The 20,503-nt window shown below is 42.7% G+C and overlaps 1 protein-coding gene across 1 annotated transcript in view; it reads right to left on the bottom strand.

The window, feature by feature from the left end:
• The window catches only part of LOC307229530 (sphingosine kinase 1-like), a gene marked incomplete at both ends in the record, with an annotated part of 43,235 nt that overhangs the window by 5,645 nt on the left and 17,087 nt on the right, over positions 1 to 20,503 (bottom strand). The window contains 2 exons of the mRNA XM_079999529.1: positions 864 to 958; positions 18,612 to 18,761. Coding sequence (XP_079855655.1) covers positions 864 to 958; positions 18,612 to 18,761 — 245 coding nt within the window. The remainder of the gene's footprint in view (positions 1 to 863; positions 959 to 18,611; positions 18,762 to 20,503) is intronic.

Genomic DNA, 20,503 nt, shown 5'->3' with positions numbered 1-20,503 from the left:
ACTATATATTGGCCATATACAATAACCTATACACTCTAGAGATATACAATATACTATATATTGGCCAAAGACAATATACTGTACACTATATAGATATACAATATACTATATATCAGCCATAGACAATATATTATACACTATATAGATATACAATATACTATATATTGGCTATATACAAATACTATACACTATATAGATATACAATATACTATATATTGGCCATATACAATATACTATACACTATATAGATATACAATATACTATATATTGGCCAAAGACAATATACTGTACACTATATAGATATACAATATACTATATATCAGCCATAGACAATATATTATACACTATATACGCATACAATATACTTTATATCGGCCATATACAATATACAATATTCTATATACAAATACAATAGACTATATATTGGCCATATACAATATATCATATATAAACACATATACAATATACTATATATTGGCCATATACAATATATAATATGTCATATACAAATACCATATACAATACCCAGCCATACTACCATTACTTCTACCACTGTCGCTAGTACTTAGTAATTAGTTATACTATTACTACTTCTACTGTTACTACTCCTTCTAATAATTCTTAAATTCTATAACACATCTTATTATATGTAATATAATAATTATAATTCTTAGAATTTCATTATTTAACCATTGCAAAGACTTGTGCTGCTACTTGTGCTGTCACTTAGTTTCACTACCGCTAGTAATACTTCTTCTACTTTATGCTAGTTCTTTCACTACTTGCACTTATATTACTACTGAGTGTGTGTGTGTGTGTGTGTGTGTGTGTGTGTACGTGCATGCGTGCGTGTGTGTTTTCACCTCAAACAACAGACCATCCCCCGACATGATGACCAGTGCGTCCCATTTGGAGAGGTCAGCCTCCCTAACCAGGTCTCTCGCATGGTTCCTCCTCTCTGAGAATCACAAATCACACACACACACACACACACACACACACACACACACACACACACACACACACACACACACACACACACACACACACACACACACACACACACACACACACACACACACACACACACACTTTTACAGAGTTCAACGGTGGAGTGCAATAATGTATATAACCCTGTTCAGACACAGCAGGCATTCCTCTTTTCCTTCAGTGAGATTGCAACAGTTAAGTGGGAGAGAAGACACACAATCTTAAATGACATGACTCCCACACTGCCACTGATATCACAATCGCTGAATTAGCCCAGAGCACTCCATCAAATTAAAGTACAGCCGAGCTGTAGGACATGGAGCCTCAATCCCACGTTTAGGTAGGATGACACAGTGACGTTGTGCCAGTGGACACTGGCATGGCGACGCTCCCAGGGCTCAGAGGCTGGCAAATGTGACAAATTAAATGGAATGAAATATTGTGGCGTGAGAAGTCTTAAAATTGATGTGAAAAGAACAGCAGCGATAGTACAGGGAGTAACTCACAGTATGACGTGACGAAACCGTCGCCAAATTAGAAATGAAAATGGTTGCTGCTGTTTTCAGCCTGGGCATTAATCATTTGGACTGCTTTTGAAAGTGACCAACTAAGTGATAAAGTATGGAAAACAAGTCTGTGTAAAGGTCAGGTCAACTTTTAAAGTAGAGTCTGCTGTTATTGCAGAAATTGATAATAATCTGGTCTATTCTTGGGTTGTGTCTGTCTTTATAGTACTTAATTAAAAAAGATTTACAAAATATGGCCAGATTAGTGCAAGTTACAGTATGTATTCATGGTAGGTGTCCACTATTACTATGACCTACACCAATCAGCTACAACATTCAAACCACTGACAGGTGAAGTGAATAACATTGCTCATCTTGTTCCAATGGCACCTGTCAAAGGGAGGGATATATGATGCAGCAAGTGAACAGTCACTTCTTGGAGATGATGTGTTGGTTAGCCTTCACTGCGTGTGGGCAGTGAAGGCTAGCCCGTCTGGTCCCATCCCACAGAAGAGCTACTGTAGCACAACTTGCTGAAAAAGTTAATGCTGCTATGATAGAAAGGTGTCAGAACACACAGTGCATCACAGCTTGCTGTGTATGGGGCTGCGTAGCCACAGACCGGTCAGTTGTCCATGCTGACCCCTGTCCACCACAGAAAGCACCTTCAATGGGCACGTGAGCATCAGAACTGGACCATGGAGCAATGGAAGAAGGTGGCCTGGTCTGATGAATCATGTTTTCTTCTACATCATGTGGATGGCCGGGGTTAGGGTCTGATCTGATCGAGCATCTGTGGGATGTCCTGGAACAAGCCTGATCCATGGGGCCGCGCCTCGTAACTTACAGGACTTAAAGATCTGCTGCTAACGTCTTGGTGCCAGATACTACAGGACACCTTCAGAGGTCTTGTGGAGTCCATGTCTTGATGGGTCAGAGCTGTTTTGGTGGCACGAAGGGTTATTAGTGCTGGTTTTAATGTTGTGGCTGATCGGTGTAGATTTAATGTCCTTTTGATAGTCCGACTTTTTCGCCTGACTCCGTGTTTGCACCAGGATGCTCCGGAAACGAGGAACGTCCTGCATGAAGAAGACCCTACAGTGCACAGTAGACACAAAAAGCAAACAAAAAGAGCCGTGAGCCGTGAGTCACTGACGCGACTCAAGCAGCCCAGCAATTGCCCGAAAAGCTCCGTAAGTTTTGATTCGCTGAGTGGGCGAGCAAGGGAGGGAATCTTCAATCTTGGCAAACTGAAAATAATAGGTGCAGGTGGTAGAAACTAAACTGATCCTTCTTTTAATCAAGAGCATTTTATTATTATGCGCTGCCTTTCCACGGGTGGTAGGTTTAATCTATTTTTAAAGATTATACATAATGAACTCTAATGTTATCAGTGGGTGCATGCTTTCCCTTCCAACCATCCATCAATCAATCCATCCATCCGTAGAAGCAGTGATGAAGTGATAAAAAGAGAGGGTTCGGACATCTGACCGCATTCAGTCTCTCCTTTCAATCCGTCCCTCCTCCCTTATCTCTTCACCACACTCTAATTGATCTAAAAAACTGCACTCTTCCTGTGGATTGACTTAACTTGTCACTCACATACCACGTTCTCCTCTCTCTCTCTCTCTCTCTCTCTCTCTCGGCATGGGGGGGGACATGAAGTATGAAGAAGTCAGTCGAGTGCACCGGACCGTCACAGCGTCTTGTCAGAGCTCCTGTCACCTCTCTCTTCCTAGCTTTCTCTCTGGCAGTGAGAAGAGAGGGAGAAAGAGAGAAACTCTTTCTCCCTCTCTTCTCACTGCCCCAGACTCAGCAAAACTTTGTCTCTATCCCATCTTTTGCCCGTCCGTTTCTTTTCCGCGCATAACTGCTGTTTTCACTGTTAGCCTGTTCTTTTTCGATATCCTACTTACTCTCATATGGCAAGAAACTTCCTGTTTGATCAAACGCATTCTGTCTCTGAAATTTCTTAGGTTTAATCATTGACACAGCCAAAAATGTGTTTTCCCATCGTATCGTGGCGTGATTTAAAGCAAGCATTAAGTCATATTTAGGCTTCAGGTTCAGGCGGGGATTTAATAAATGGTCTCTGGAGAATGTACCATTTGAAAAACCACTGAGACGATGGGCGTTTATTACCATAACTACTTGTTTGCATTTTTTCTTCAGGTCATCTATCATGGTCCGTTCCAAACGTTCAGCTCCGCCCTAAACTGCAGATCTCGATGCGTCACCATCCAAAATATGGGGGTTGGTGACTTGGCTTCGTGGAAGGACCTAGATATCCCAGCATTGACCGTTCAAGACCGAGCGGGAACCTTGGGGAGTCCATGCCACCTTGGAGCAAACTGAAAGCACATACTTCTAAACAACATAAGGCAAACCACTGAGTATTGCTAAGCCACCAGATAGAGATCTTCCTTAATTTACACTCGGGGGGGGTTCAATTCTACGAACAGCCCTATCTGCAGAGACTTACGCACTTAAAGAAGTGCATCCTTCTTGATTTGGTCTTGTCATTTTAGGCTGCAGCACTATCCACGCACGCACGCACGCACGCACACACACACACACAGCCTCCCTTCTTACCTTGCTTCTCCTACACAGTCAGGAGATAAACAGGCAAGAACAATCCTCCTTATCATTCTGGTCACATCGCATTTTTCCTCATCTATGCAGAGGCTATAAACTAGCAGGAGTGAAGGGAGGCAATTAGGAAGCGGAGCTGTACCATAGAGCACACAGGAGAGAGGGGCTCTGAACCAAGAGCTTTCGGGCAGCTTTTTTAAATTGACTGACACCTTTTCTGCGGGCACCTTACACATAATGTGCTGAAATTGCTGTTTTACGCCAAATGAAGAGAAAACAGCAGCTTCACCTGCCTGTTTTCGCACCATTCAGTGAACAGGAAAAGACTAGGCTAGAAAATGCTCAGTAATCGAAATTCAACAATCCAAGTTCAGCAAGGGGTTGAGGGAGGGCTGCGGTCCTTGCCTGGCGTCCGCAGCCCAGGTTCTGCGCCTGCGGCTGCGTCTTGTGCCCTTCACGTGGGGGTGGGTTGTATGTGTACGCCTCAGGGGCGCAGGGTTCAGGCTCCTTGTGCGCTCTAGGACTGGGTTTTGCTCCTCGGGGCCGGGCATGGGTGTTGCTCTGTGGGCCTCCGTCTTCTCTGGGGGCCGGGGGGGTCTTCTGGGGCTGCAGGGCAGGGTGCTCGGGGCTTTCCTGCGGCCGTGGGGTGTCTGTACAGCCGCGGGACTCAGGGGTGGCTTCAGGGCCTTTTCCGCTGCGTGGAGGCGCTACAATATAATACTGACCTTATACTCCAGAATAAAAGTCCCTTCACTCACCGGTGGACACTTCAGACCCACACACATCACACAGACAGACAAACAGACAAACACAGACACACACAGACACACACACACACACACACACACACACACACACACACACACACACACACACACACACACACACACACACACACACACACACACACACACACACACACACACACACACACACACACACACACACACCATCAGCACCTGCTTGGGGTGCACCCCAGCACCCTCCTGGTTGCATCCCTCTCCTTTCCTCCCTCATTTGCTGCCATAACGATGACAGGAAGAGGCCACGTGACCAGTTGTAGTTCCAATTTTCCTGGACCTGATTGACTCTGTTTTTTCACCCTCTTGGAGCAGCAATGATGATTAGTTGTTTATAGACCCAAACATGGTAAGATAGTTCTCATAAGAGGGGGATTGGTGGCGGTTCTGTGTTCCAAATTCAATAGAATGCAGCATAACTCGAGTGCCGCTTTCACTCAGTGAGAAACCAGGAGGAGATGAGGACGTCTGCAATGGCTTCATGGGGGCCTTTCAAAAAAGACCATTTCAGGGAAAAACACTCCAATTGCGTTGCCTTGCCATCTTCTGCCTCCTTTCATTGATGGAGGGAGGCAGAAGACGGCAAGGAAGCAAAGTTAGAACAGCAAAGTTATGTTGCGCGTTTAATGTTTCTATGGATTTGTTGTTTAAGGGTAAAGAGGAGAGGAGGATAGAGGTCTCGTGAGGGAGGAGGAGTAGAGAACTTGAGAGAGGAGAGAATAGTATTATGTAACAACAGGAATAGAGGAGAAGAACATAATGCAGGGCTCCATACTGCGACGAAAATGTTTTTGAGAGCGTGAGTGCGAGTACATGATGATCATTGGGCTGTTTGGTTCCCCTCCAGCACGGGTACCGCCAGTGTTGTCACTGCAAGTCACTGGCTCCGTGGGTTTCTCCCTACCCGCACTCTCCCTGCCTGCACTTTCATCAGCAGTGCGCGTCTATGTAGTACAGAAAGTACGTATTAGGGTTGTGTGATATGTCAAACATTTCCTACCGGCCACAGTCAGCCCAAGAATCGCCGATTGCCAATATATATTTGCACCGGTGAGGGTACGGGAGGGGCGGAGCCGCTCGGGTGGAACAAGGATTTTCAGCGAATGCAATCATGGAAGGGCTTGTTGCGAAAAATACAAAATGCTCTAAATGGAATTAACTTGGTTTCAAACCGGATGCAACCAGCAACGAGTAGTGCCGGCAAAAAATTCACACAACTACCAATTTAAATGGTCGTTCTCTTGCGCTTTTCGCAGTAGGAGGACGGATTTTCAGAGTTTAAATTAACACAGCACAACAACTGTAGAAGGTATGTAGTGCATTGTAGACATGGTTATACTGTTACTTTAACTTTTTTTTTTTTTTTTAAACACAAAGCTAATTAATTTCACAAGAGAACTTTGAAACATCTCTTCATTGTTATGCCACCGAAGTGTGTTTGTCAAGTAGGACACTTTCCTGCGCATTTACGGTGCAGGGGTAAGGCACGGCAGTAGGCACAGGCCTGTTTCCAGTTTAACAAGAGCCTCACTACTGCGTGTGCTAAAAGTATAACTATGATACTGTGACCACTGGAACGTTCCTCCTCCTTCGGGTGTTTCTCCTGTATTATTAAAAGCAGAAAAAAAGTTGAATCCTCGAGGAGGCAGACCATTAAATTAGCAAAATGAAAGGATAAAAATCTCGCAAAAAAAACAACCAAATCACGTGCTGGTGCGACTAACTGAGAAAGTTGGAAGCACCAGTGTTACCAGTGGAAAAGTTAGTAAGGAGGCCTGTAATGAGAGAGACGTGGAGAGAAAGAGGAGAAGAGAGAGAGAGAGTGAGTGAGTTGCAGAGAGAGGAAGAGGAGAAGTGAGAGAACAATCAAATCCGTGGACTGTGGCAAAGTCATTACCCTATAATACAAATCTGGAAAATCCAATAATGCAAAACTTAGAAAATGCAAGACAGTCAGCAAGCAGAAATACATTTTCACCGCTAATGTGTGTCTATAAACGAGAGAAAGACGAGAAAGAGAGGGAACAACACTTCCGTCGCGGGCTACAGACGTTTGGGAGGGCTTCAAGACCCCAGTCGACCCCTGGCCGGCGCGCTGAACTAAAGCTTCAGATCTCCTCTTCACCTCGTCGGCATCGCATCCAGATAGGAGAGCGATGCTTGGGACGGCTCTCGCTGCCCCCAAATTAAAGCAGGTGATGACATTTACACGATACTGCAGAGTTGTACTCTATGTTCATAGGAGGGTTTCCACCCAGCATACGAACAGAGATGTGTAGTTACTGGTTCCATGGAGGTAATCTTCTGCGGAAGAAACTACTTATTTGAATAGATTTTACAGATTATTCCCTTCACTAAATTTATGAACCAAATAATACTCAGTTAGACTCTGTCAGTCCCTCCTTTTTACAGTTACAAAACCTGATCTGAGTTCAGCCGCATCGCTCCATCCACTGTCCTTTCATTATATGAGGTGGCATATTTTGAAACTTCATGCAACTGTGAATAACATCAGTTAGATTTAAGCTTGATTTTAAAGTAGCGCTACATCCAGCACACAAAGAAAACTCCTGCTGTGACATTGAACTGAATTGGTTTCCCAAGGTGCCCAGCACAAAGACTTTGTTTGCTCGGTCGATATATAAAACCACAAGGGAATTGTGTGAAAATGTCAGTGAACAGGAGGCAACCTTGACTAATAACACCGTGAAACCAACAGTTTCCAACAGAAAAACAGTCCAACAGAAGACAGTTACATCAATATGCAGTTAAAATCTTAGCTACTGGACATTGGGACATGTTTGAATGTGCTATGCAATAAAACAGTTGAAATAGTAGCCCTTATATAATAAAGAAGTATGGTCATTTTGGGGATCACCTAACCGCACAAGCCCTTCCACCGCCACAAGGCCCTGATCCAGGAAGACTATCGTCTAAGTATTGATTTGAATTCCACAGCAGCGACTACATCAGTATGAGGCCACTTTAGATGTCAATATTAACTGTCCAGGTCTCTGATACGGTGGATAATCCATCCAGAACACACCTGACACAGTTTACATTGGAACTACTTTCCACTGAAGAAAAAGTCCTGATACGAATTGTTCACTGTGCGGTCTGAATTTTAAAACGTCTAATGGCATTGGCAGCACAAATTAAATTCCATTCCCCTTTATTGTATTAGTGTCTACCTTTGGTTTACTGTGACGGGCCTACTATCAGAAATGTTATGTTAGATACTGTTAGATTATTAATATGTTATTGTGTGTCCAAGAGAAGGATGCATTGCAGGAGCAGTATTTCGCCTTTGTGACACGGGTAAGTCAGCACCCGGTCCTCCAGGTTGGGGGTTGGCGTGGGGTTAACAACCTCACCCCGTAAAAAAAATCATGTTTCGTAAACGACGAGAAGAAGCCATTCTGGTAAGGAGCAAATAGTGGGGGCTCGCCACCCAATGTTCCAGAAGGAACAGGAGGAACTAAAGTAAAGTAAAAGTAAAAAGGTTAAATATCAACCGCGTCACAAGTGTTATTAATAAGGTTCAGAAACAGTATTCAGTCAAAATGCCATATTACTACGCTCCAGACGCGCTGCATACAGTGCTGTTGTTGCAAGCTGTAAATTTCATTATTTCAAGTATCCAAAGATGCCAAATCGGTTGCCAGGCTGCTTGCTTGGCCTCCGCTGTCGCTCATTGCAGGTTTCTCGAGCACCGCTCATCCAAACAACTTCACACTCTGACTTAAACTGCTGCACGTACGGGTTGCACGCGCGACAGTCGCGGTGACTCACGGTGAAAAACACTCTTTTCTCATGGGAAAGAACACACCTAAGCGGTGCCGTCGGTTACACTGACTACATATCGGGGCTACACTTGGGCCCTGAAGCCCCGCCCCGAAGCTGCATATAGCTGAGCAGCTCGCTGTTCACTGCTACGCGTGAACAAATTGCACCAAATTCGACGCTGCACGTCCTTGGGTGCCCAGCAATACAACAGCCAAGTGAGAGGTAGATCGGAAGAACGGTTGTTGATTGAGATTATTGAAGGACATACGTACATACAGAGATTCCTTTCTTTTATAGTTAGATTAGTGATTAAGTACGTAAGTAAGTAAGTAAGTCATCCATGTATTGGATTAGGTATTTTGAAATTGAAAAATGCAAATGAAAAGTGCTCATCTAATATTCGTGTGCTTTGTAAATCAAATGTTTTTCTTAATATCAGAGAGCCCACCCCTGACCACACTTCACTGTACTATGGATATGTGTTGGTTTAAGGCCCACAAAAATCCACTCTATCGTATATACTGCACATGCTACCACAAAAAAATACAAAAACCCCCCCCCAAAGTTTACCTCATTGTTCCCATGCTGTGTATACAAAGTGCAGCTGGAGTTGTATTATTTTCTACTGCAATGACTGCAGCGGTCACTTCAATTCAGTTACGTTTCGCTACCCAGCGCGACAGCGCCACGCATGACTCCAAATTTACATGCAATCTGGTTGTGGTTTGTAAGTGGTATAGTCCCCGAGCTTCCCTACCAATCTAGGAATATTTAACTTGTGGTAGATATGGGTTTTTCAATGGCTGATGCCGATATTTAGAAAGCGGGGTGGCCGATGGCCGATATATAATGCAGATATTATGTGGGGTTTTTTTTTGTATTTTTTTGCATCTGATAAAATACAACATAAGCCGTAGTGAGACGTTCATCTTGATCAATGTATTTAATAAGCTTGTTGTTGTCTTAAAACAGTAAAATCTAAGACTGAATATGAAAATAATAAAGCAATTCACCGAGGAACAATTGTGATCCATCATGGTCACAATTGATGACCCCAAATCTGAAAACTAGTATAATATAGTGGTCGACCCATATGTGTTTTTCAATGGCTGATGCTGATATCCATACCGTTACATATTGGCCGATGGCCGATATACAATGCCGATGTCGTGTTTTTTTTGCATCTGATAAAATACAACAATTTAATAATATCAAAAGAGGCACACAGTTGCTGAACTTATGAACATTTATTCAACACTAATGTTTTTGTCCGCATTGTCTCTGCAGTGTATTTATTTTAAATATAAAATGTTTCAACTAAATAAATGTCCACAGGTAATCAAAAAATTTAACTTGGTAAAAAATTAAAAAATTAAAAATGATGAATGAAAAATAAATCAACGTTAGTTCACTTAACAACAGCATTTATCAGGAGAGAGCAGCATCTCCTTTTTTCTGGGAGAGCGAAAATTTGTAAACTTTCAAATAAAAAAAGAAGTAAACAATGTTAGTGCAGCCTGCAGCATCTTTTTGTTTTTGGTCCCAACACACATTTATTCAACACCAACGTATTATTCACTTGAACACAGAAACATTTTTTAAAATAAAAAAAGCACATGGCCTCTATTTGCTTAAGTAGATCTGCTCTCTGCTTCTTAATACACAGCGTCCTCCGCTCGGAATCACAGCAGCACGTTTAGGAGCTGGAAAGCGAGGAGCCGACTCTGCTGCGCAGGTACGAGTTTTGCGCTGCAGTGACGGAGCCGGTCGACGCCCTTTTCTCAGGGACATCGCACTTCGGCTTAAATAAAAACCCTGAATTGATATGAAAGTTGTTTTTTCTTTTTATTCATTCCATGGAGGTTGTTTGGTGCTATGGCGAGGAAACAGATGGAGGATTTGGACGTGGCGGTCTCGTGTGTTCCGGTGATGAAGTTGCAACTTATATATAATAACACAATAATATAAGGACACAAAGTAATTGAGTTTAATATATTTTATTGCAGTCTTTGAACTTCACCATAGAAACATATCGTCACGCTTGTTTCATTTCGCCGTCGTACCTCCCCTCGTGCCGCTCCCGTCTCGTGCTCCATGTGAACGTTCAGCGGATAAATCTGCATCCCCTTTACTTTAGATCTGAGAGGGCTCTAGCGGTCAGCACCGTATAGTCAAAAGCCATACCGTAGGACAAATTCATATCTGTGTACTTTCTATACCGTCCACCGCTACTGCAGACATTTTTTGTTTATCGGCCTCGTGAGCGCAGGCACTGGCCGCTGCAGATTATCTCAAAATACAGATAATCGGCCCGATTAATTGGTAATCAGTCGACCACTAATTTTAACCTTTTGTTGATGAGATTTGTACTGTGTGATGTAGTAACACTCACGTGGATTTGGAACTTGGAATGATTTTATTGAAAAAATGCAACACCGCCGCTCATGCGATATGTCTCAATATAAACCTGAGTGGACATCTTTCTTCAGATTGTATTACTTTTCCACACCAAAACCTTTCTGTCATGTATGTTAAATGTAAAAGTAACCCTTTTTTCCCTCATTTGCTTTGCATTTGAAATTATTGCCTCTATTCCTAGCGCACATAATTTGGCCTCCCACAGGGACCTCAAATAGCCGGCGGGCTAATAAGCGGTATTGTAGCTTAGCGGCTAAATGACCTGTCACATCTAATGCGTTTGCCAGAACAGAAAGAAAAAAAGCAGAAAAATAAACGACAAAGCAAGATCTGTCTTATCTGATAAAGACTAATTAGCCACACTGAGCAGAGGAGCCATGCGAGCATGCTGCTGTTCTCTAACACTGGTTGACAGGCATCTTCTAGGCTGCCTAAAGCGACGGGGGAAGGAGCCTGGGGGGGAAATTGGCGAATCATCTGTCATGCCACCGAAGCACAGCACGCACGCACGCACGCACGCACGCACGCACGCACGCACGCACGCACGCACGCACGCACGCACGCACGCACGCACGCACGCACGCACGCACACACACACACACACACACACACACACACACACACACACACACACACAAATCACTCGTCAATGCAGTCGTCCCTCATATATCCGCCACTCCTGGCCCACAGCTGCTCCACAGCGAGGCATTCCCTAATAATTCTGCCTGTTTCACTTAGCTCCCGCATTCTATTTAAAGGTCACATATGAAAAACTGACTTTTTCAGTGCTTGTGCACATACATGTGGGTCTCTGATGGGCCCACTAACACACAAACTGTAAAATAAGACAACCCGGTCAGTTTTTTGTGGGATGCCTAGGTCAGAAAACATGTGATTCAACAAGCCGTTCAGATTTGCCTCCCCCTGCTACGTCAAGTGGGGGCTCATTAGAATGAAACCGCCCCCCACCTGAGTATCTCCACCCACGGCTTAAGGTGCGCCATTTTTTTCTGGCAAGCGCCAGACCCGATAGCATTATGTCCAAGCAAAGAGCTAAAATCTCTACATGGGTTCCCAGCCTCAGAGAGCAGAAGAGCTGAGTGGATGAAGTTTATTTTTGAGGGCAACCTCCCAGCTGCTGTTGGCAAAAACCTGTACGTGTGTGATGTCCACTTTGTTGCCCCCAGAATCGCAGGGTCGACCGGCCCCAAACTGTGCACGGATCGTCCCGGGTTTGGAGGCCCTAGCCCTGGGGTCGGGCCCCCGACCTGATCAACAGTCTGCTGAGGTCCCGTGCCATATGTAAAAGAAGTTGAAAATAATTGTTAACTCAACATTCAGAAACATCCTGCTGCATGTTTGAACTTTAGCAGGAGCCTCCCCTTGTTCTGGATCAAACATGTGCGGTTGAACTCCTGCGTTTCTGTTAACCTGCCATTTCGGTGGTTACCATGGTACCAATGTGGCAGGGCTGAAAAGCCACAACCAGCTCCGTAGTGGGGCGTGGGGAGCAGCAGCTCATTTGCATTCAAAGCTACAGAAACAGCCCGTCGAGAACAGGAGGGGTAGAGAGGCATGCTAGAATGGCTAGAATGCATAATCTTAGTGGTATTTTCAGTGGTATTTTATAAAACCTATATCAACTTGTTGAAAAGGAGTATAATATGGGACATTTAAACAGTGTTGTCATCACATCGTTTTGTCAAAAACGTTATGCGAATTGAGGTTGCAAATACTGCCATGTGACCACCTCAAACCGTACTTTTACCTTGAAGCATATCCTGATTTCAGTCAAATCGTCTACTATTTTATTTCTATATTTTCTATTTTGTTTTTTCATATTACATTTTTTTGTGATGTATTGTCTTAAATATAAGCTTGATTTTATCTGAATATTTAGTCCATGTCCTTATATTATATTTGATAAGATTATTTGGGGTCCAGCCACGGGAACTGATCATCCCAAATGCAACTGTGTAGAAATGCTGCAAAGTTTCCATGACACCGACCATCAGCGTATCTTACATCTTAAATCTGTTGTTGTGGCCAGCTGGAAGTCGTTGTTCAACAGAGCCGACCCCGCACAGGGATTTGGGATTAGCACCCATTCGAGAGATCTGACACTCAACGCAGAACAAAAGAAATAGGAACCAGACAGGAAGGTCCTGACGTCTTCTGCATCTTGTTTCACTCCCAGTGTGTATCTGGTATTTATTTCAACATGCACTTCCATCACTCTAACAAGTTATAGATCACCTACATTCTATTAGTCTATTACACTACATTGCAATACATTATATAGTATAGATAGATAGATAGATAGATAGATAGATAGATAGATAGATAGATAGATAGATAGATAGACAGACGGATAGACGGATGGATGGATGGATGGATGGATAGATAGGTAGGTAGGTAGGCAGGCAGGCAGGCAGGCAGGCAGGCAAACAGGCAGGCAAACAGGCAGACAGACAGACAGACAGAGACAGACAGAATTGTGCAAGTTACTTGCTATGTCCTCATTTCTTTGGAGAAACTATGTTACATAATGTTAAATGAACTACTATATTACATGCAACATACTTATTCCTTGGAGAAGATCTCCTAGAAACTAGGAGATCTCAGTAGGATCACAATGTGCAGTCTGAACTGATGCTATTACTCATTCTCTTGCTGCCACACACACACACACACACACACACACACACACACACACACACACACACACACACACACACACACACACACACACACAAACGCACGCACACACGAGCGCGCGTATAACTCTTCCCCCTGGTAAAGCCGGTGACTGCGGCTGCAAGGAGACTGCCAAACGACCGTCTGAGAGCGTGTCTGCAGAATGTGATTATCAAAGTTCAGTACGGTTAAATAACTGGGCTCCTGTCGTAGCATCGCCGATTTACAGTGACGGGGTGAATCACTGCGACACTGCTGTTTCGAAGCCAATTTTTTCAAAAGAGGTGCGAGAGTTTATGTGACACATTTTCCTAAAAATACACCGTACTGTTAAATGTGCGGGTTTATTTGCTCTCTACATTCATACCATCAATTATTTGTTCATGAAGAGAAAATCCTTCATCAAATAAATGATAAATGCAATGGATGAAAAATACTTAATTCTTTTCACTAATTTCCACACAGATGTTGCGTGAACATGAATGAAGATGGTGTTCGGTGTCTGTGATGTATCGTCTCAAAACAAGTTCAGTCTTCCACTGCAGCTGCAGATGGCTTGGGAATAAGATAAGATAATATAAGATAATATAAGATAATACAAGATAATATAAGATAATATAAGACTTCACTTATCCTGGTGGGGGATTCAGGAAAGTATACAGTATACGTGAGTGAAAATAGAGGTCTGTATCTGCGTATGCTTTGTCCATTAGGCCGCATGTGCACTTTTTGTATCTTGATATTTCAGTGCATTGACTTCCTGCCTTTCCTTCTTCTCAATTCTGTAAAGCCCCTAGGCACGAACCTTGTTTTGGGTACAGCGCTATTTAAATAAACTTTGACAGGCCATTGAAAAAGCTGCCCTTTAAAAAGCTCAATCCTCAAGAAATAGCTTACAGTCCCTAAACATATCAATAGCCCTTGCACAAAGTGATAATATGCTATTTAATACTACTTGAATGTCGAAGCCCATGTTGCTCTAAGAAAAGTCATTTCTATGCCGCGATGACTAAAATGTTATTCGTGCCAATATATCATACGAAAAAACATGGGAATTAAATAAGATCACAGCACATGATCTAGAGAAATTGAAGGCGTTCATCTCCATTGACAACAAGCAACAACAAGCTTGTTGTTGTCTTAAAACAGTCAAATCCAAGACTGAATGTGAAAATAAGAAAGCAATTCACCGAGGAACAATCATGATCCATCATGGTCTCAATTGATGACCCCAAATCTGAAAATGAGTACAATATAGTGGTCGACCCATTTGTCAATTCAATGGCTGATGCTGATACCCATATTTAGCCTTATATATTGGCCGATGGCCAATATATAATGCCGATGTGTGTTTTTTTGCATCTGATAAAATACAACAATTTAATTATAATAACAAACGAGACACGAAATTGCTGAATTTAAATAAAAAAAATTTTAACTAATGTTATTGTCTGCATTGTCTGCACAGTGCACTTATTTTAAATAAAAAATGTATCAACTCAATAAATGTCATTTATTTAAACTCAACTTTGTAAAAAAAAAACTTACGAATGAAAAATAAATATTAAATCTCATGTTAAAGTCTGGTCAGGATTGGGAAATTGAGAAGGTCTCCCCGTTACAGAAGTGCAGGATTATTTACAAGGAAAGTATTTACACAAAAACATCCAGTTTTTTTTCATTCAGACACAATCCCTTCACTCAGTTGTGTTTAAAAATGTTGTTTCATACAAGTAGGAAACACAAAAATAAATACATCTAAAATAAAAACACAGGAAACCCAGCACAGGGACACAGGCACGGCGCAGTGCTGTCTGGAGGAGAAAAAACAAAAACCTGCTCCAATCCTCTGAGTTCCGTTTTACGTTTTGCCTAAAATGCAAAGTATTCCCAAACAGCACTCCTGCTGTTGTCTTCTGTGAGTGAATGAGAGGAGGCATCGATAGTGCGGAAAATGAATATTGAAACCGTTTAAAATATGTGACCCACCGCAGCAAAACCTTCTATGTCGCGAATTTCTAAAATGGCCAGAAGCAGCAAAATAAGTTGAAAAAGTCGATAAGCCGCCAAATGACCCTAAAGTACGCGGTGGGTCACATATTCAGAATCGATGTATAGAAAAATCTATATTTTTGACAACACTAGTCTGCAGACATTTTTTGTTTATCGGCCTCGTGAGCGCAGGCATCGGCCGATGCCAGTTATCTTAAAATGCGCAAATATCGGCCTCATCGACCCCTAGTATAATATTTACCTTTTTTTATTGAATGCATTTTACTTGTTTGCAACTTTGTATATCTACTTTGATTAACTTACTCTTACCGTGTTATTAATTTATTTTATTATTTTAATTATTCTACTTAATAAATGCATTTTGCTTGTTTGCTTTGCTTTTATTGTTACTATTTAATAGTCTTCTTTTTCTTTGTTCTTTGAGTTACATGTCGTGTATAAAAGGTTCTATACAAAAAAAGCATTTATTTACCATTTAAATTATTAATTATTTAATTACAATTATTTGATAAATTAATTTTTTTATTTATGCTGTTTTGAAGGCACATATTTTAGACTTTATTTTAGAAACATATTTAAATAGTCAAATACAAAAACGTGGTATTAATTCATTTAATTCATGGACTGACATAAAGACAAAGTAATGAGAAAAAAATGCCAGTACTCGCCGTAGCACTTCCTGAAATTCAGCTCCCGCCTCGGCCAAGTATTTGAATTAACGGGCCTAACAAATATCCGTCTATTGTGGGATTACCAGGCTGCATGTGAAGCAAGTGTCAGTTTGTTTAATACTCTTGTTCAGAGACGCTGAATGGGACATCGGTCATTTGGGAGAGATTAGAACGGAGGACGCCATTCACAAATCAGTGATTGCCTATCATCTGAGTCTGCCTCTGAACTGTTACCCTCTTTCCCCGCATGTCGATTTGGGGATTAAATCGATTTTCTAAGTCGTCCCCTGGATTAACCATATTTCCAAAAGGCACATCTCTGAAGTTTCAACCGGCTCGTTTTTCGCCCCCTTTTTTTATTCACGGTTTTCAACTGCTTAAGCATTTCACCGATACCGGATTTCCTCTGCATCTCTCTCTCCCTCGCTCTCTGCCCCCCCACTGCGATGAAAGACCAATTTTTTTCGTCTGCGATCTGACACCATGGTGATTTGTGAACAGCAGGGACGATGGGGTGAGAAATACGACGGGAGGAGGAGGGACCTCCATCGAATAATTAAAATATATATGTACATATTTATATCTCACATCTGCCGACGAGTAAATCTCTCCCTCGTGATATGGATTGATTCTGTGTCTCCTCGTATCCCAGCGCAGCGTATAATCATCATCACCCCGTGCCAGATTATGATTATGGTTATGCAGCAATATGGGGCCCCATAAGCTTTACGTGAAATTAAATCACGGAAAAATGCGTTTGTGTATTTGAGTGTGTGTTTGTGTTTATGTGTTTGAGTGCTTGTTTGCGCGATTGTGAATGTGTTTGAGAGTGTGTGTGTGTGTGTGTGTTTGAGTGCATGTCTGTGTGTTTGAGAGTGTATTCGTGTGTGTTTGAGAGTTTGTTTGTGTGTGTTTGAGCGTGTGTATGTGTGTGTTTGAGTGCATGTCTGTGTGTTTGAGAGTGTATTTATGGGTTTGAGTGTGTGTTCGTGTTTGTGTGTTTGAGTGCGTGTTTTTGTGTTTGAGAGTGTGTTTGTGTGTGTGTTTAAGAGGGTGTTTGTGTGTGTGTTAAAGAGCGTGTTTGTGTGTGTTTGAGTGTGTGTTAGTGTGCTTGAATGTGTGTGCATATTTGTGTGAGTGTGTGTGCGTGAAGACTACACAAGTGTTGTCTAGTGTGCATGTTTGTACAAATACACATATACATATCTTTCTTCTTCTTTGGGCTGCTCCCGTTACGGGTCGCCACAGCGGATCATCTGCCTCCAATACCTTCTGTTCTGCGCATCTTCCTCCCTTACACCAACCGCCTGCATGTCCTCCCTCACCACATCCATAAACCTTCTCTTCGGCCTGTCTCTTTTCCTCTTGCCTGGCAGCTCCATCCTCAGCATCCTTCTCTCAATGTAACTCTCATCTCTCCTACACACATGTCCAAACCATCTCAATCTGGCCTCTCTCACTATACATACACATATATGTATTATGTAAGGGCTCCAAATGTGTATGTGCTGGTCATACATGATCAGCATAAAGACTCAATGACAGTGAGAAAAAACACAGAGGGGGATTTGAGCATGAAGGAACCTTGTTTTGGTTGTTGTTGTCGCTCTAGATCCCGCTGAGCACTAAGGTTGTGTGAAGCGTGTTGTCCGCCGCCCTGTGGGAGCTCTCACTGTAAGCTGTAGATTGATTTGTAAAACAGCGTGAGTCGTAAACCGCAGCAAGTGTACGAAAACAAGAAGAAATCCTGCGACTACATGCACTGGTGTGTTTGCAACATCAGATTTAAAAATCAATCAATTATTGTTATTTTGTCATGGATTTAGGTGATCAGACAGTACATTGTGCAGAGCATTATTGTCTTCATTTTGCTTGATATCAGATTATAAATGTTTGTGTGTACATGTTTGCGTGTATATTTGAACTATACAAGTACTTGCTCTAAAATGTATTAAAAGTCAAAGTACTTGTCATTTCACCCTGATACCACAGAGCCTATAATACAGATGAGTGCTCTATAATGCTTTAACAACACATACACAGTATTTGTATGTAAATCTGACAGATGTAGAGTTTTCCTGGGTATGTAAATATCTCCAGACACCCGAGTGTGTGAGTTCCATCTCCATCCTACTCACCAGTGATGACCAGTGTGTGCAGGACGCCGGCATCGTTGAGCATGCGCTGGATGTGGCTGTTGTAAAGCGTGAGCGCCTGTCCTCGGCCACTCTGCGGGTTCACCATCAGCATCATTCTGCACGGCCACCGCACCTCGCTGGATGCCACACCTGTGGAGCAGACACCGAAAATAAATGTATGGTTGAAATATTGCATTGAAAGGAACAAGTACCTAGAGATGTAAATGAGAAGCAAAAGGGAGAAGCTAGATGACCAGTCGCCACCCACGCCAACAGTGAAAGGTTAGGAGATGTCTACGTCATTATATTGTAACACTAGACGGTCACTGTTCAATAGTCGAAGTGTGAACCAAAGTGCCTAACCAGAACTAGACAAACGCCTGCCATCTATAACATGTTTCCTCTACAGTGCCTAACATCCTAAAAGAGATGAACCCCAAGCGATGAACCTGAACCCCATCTGGTCCTGGTCCAGAGTGTGCAGCACTGTGGCAGAGCCTCTGCTCTGACCTCCCAAATGCAATTTATATGTAAAGCTCTGAGTGTGTGAGAAATTGCCTTGAGAGTGCTTTTTGTCCAATTGAGAATAAGTTCCTTTTCAAAAGATGGTTAATAGGAAATGTTCATTGTGCAACATCCAGGGTCTGGTGCAGTAAACTTCACGGACCGTGACGATTCCCTGAAGCCATTTTTTGTCACAGTTTTTGTTGGAGAAGTCATCTCAAACACAGTTTAGGACTAAACCACCTCTATAGCCCCTTTCACACATGCAGTCTTTCCCAGCAATGTTCCAGAACCATTCCTGCATGGGGTCATGGGAGCAAGGATCGATATTCCGGGAAATCTATTCCGGCAAATTTCCACCTCAAGACCTTGTTTCATTTCCGGGAAAATGCCGTGTGTTGTGAATGGAAGAAGTAACATTGCCGGAACAAGCATTTGAAGTAGGGGTTGAGCCGATACCGAATACCGGCAAAGCACAAATAGTGGATTTTCCCAATATTTATTTCAAAGAAATACAAAAAAATATATTTGTTTTAGGGAGAAAAAAAAAACATTCGGAAAAATGGCGAGTCCGATCTGAACTGTGGCGCTCGGCTACAAAAACGAGAAACTGAAACACGTCCAATCTCTACGGAGACAGGTCCTTATGTTCCTAAATGTAATTATTTTTCCTCCCGCTGGACCGCCCCTTGCCCCATCTACTTATTGCATGTGTGAAAAGCCACAAGACAGACATTTTCCTGAATGTAGCTGCATGTGTGAATAGCGAAACTCACTAACGATGCCAGAAAGGTTATTCCCAGTAATTTACCTGGAACTTTGTGTGAAAGGGGCTTGTGACTAGAGAAAGAGAAAGTTTCTCACAGTTTGTAGGAATCTATGTTTAATCACCACGGGAATCAGACATTCATCTTGCTTGACAGACTCCAGCTTCCCACAAGGCTGTGTGTTTTGGGATTGGCGGAGGTTACTGTTGCTGACATATTGATTGAGCAGTTGAAAAGTGAGCAAACTGCTGCGAGATTGATACACCTAAGGGACGGGATACGGAGGAGGTTCACAGAGGATTAAAGACGGCAAGAAACTCCAATGCAGACGTCACGCATCAAATAAACGTGGGGTGTGGGAGAACGGATTCTGCAGCTCCTCCAACATCTCAACGTTCTACGCAAGGTGACCGGCGCAATCAATGATCACATGAGGACATCTGAGAGACCTAAGAAGCACGATCGATCTGCAATTCACACTTTTAGCAACCCCCCCAATCCCACCGGAACACGGAGGAGCGGGCCAACATTTAGTTTAACTTATTTACACTGGAGTAAAACTTCCCGAGTTGCAGGGTTCATACCGACTCATGTTGGAGCTATCAAACAGGGATCAGAACA

This window comes from Zeus faber (assembly GCF_960531495.2).
Source record: "Zeus faber genome assembly, chromosome: 4".
In the NCBI taxonomy this organism is placed as follows: Eukaryota; Metazoa; Chordata; class Actinopteri; order Zeiformes; family Zeidae; genus Zeus; species Zeus faber.
This window is presented reverse-complemented; position numbering and strand designations above follow the sequence as displayed.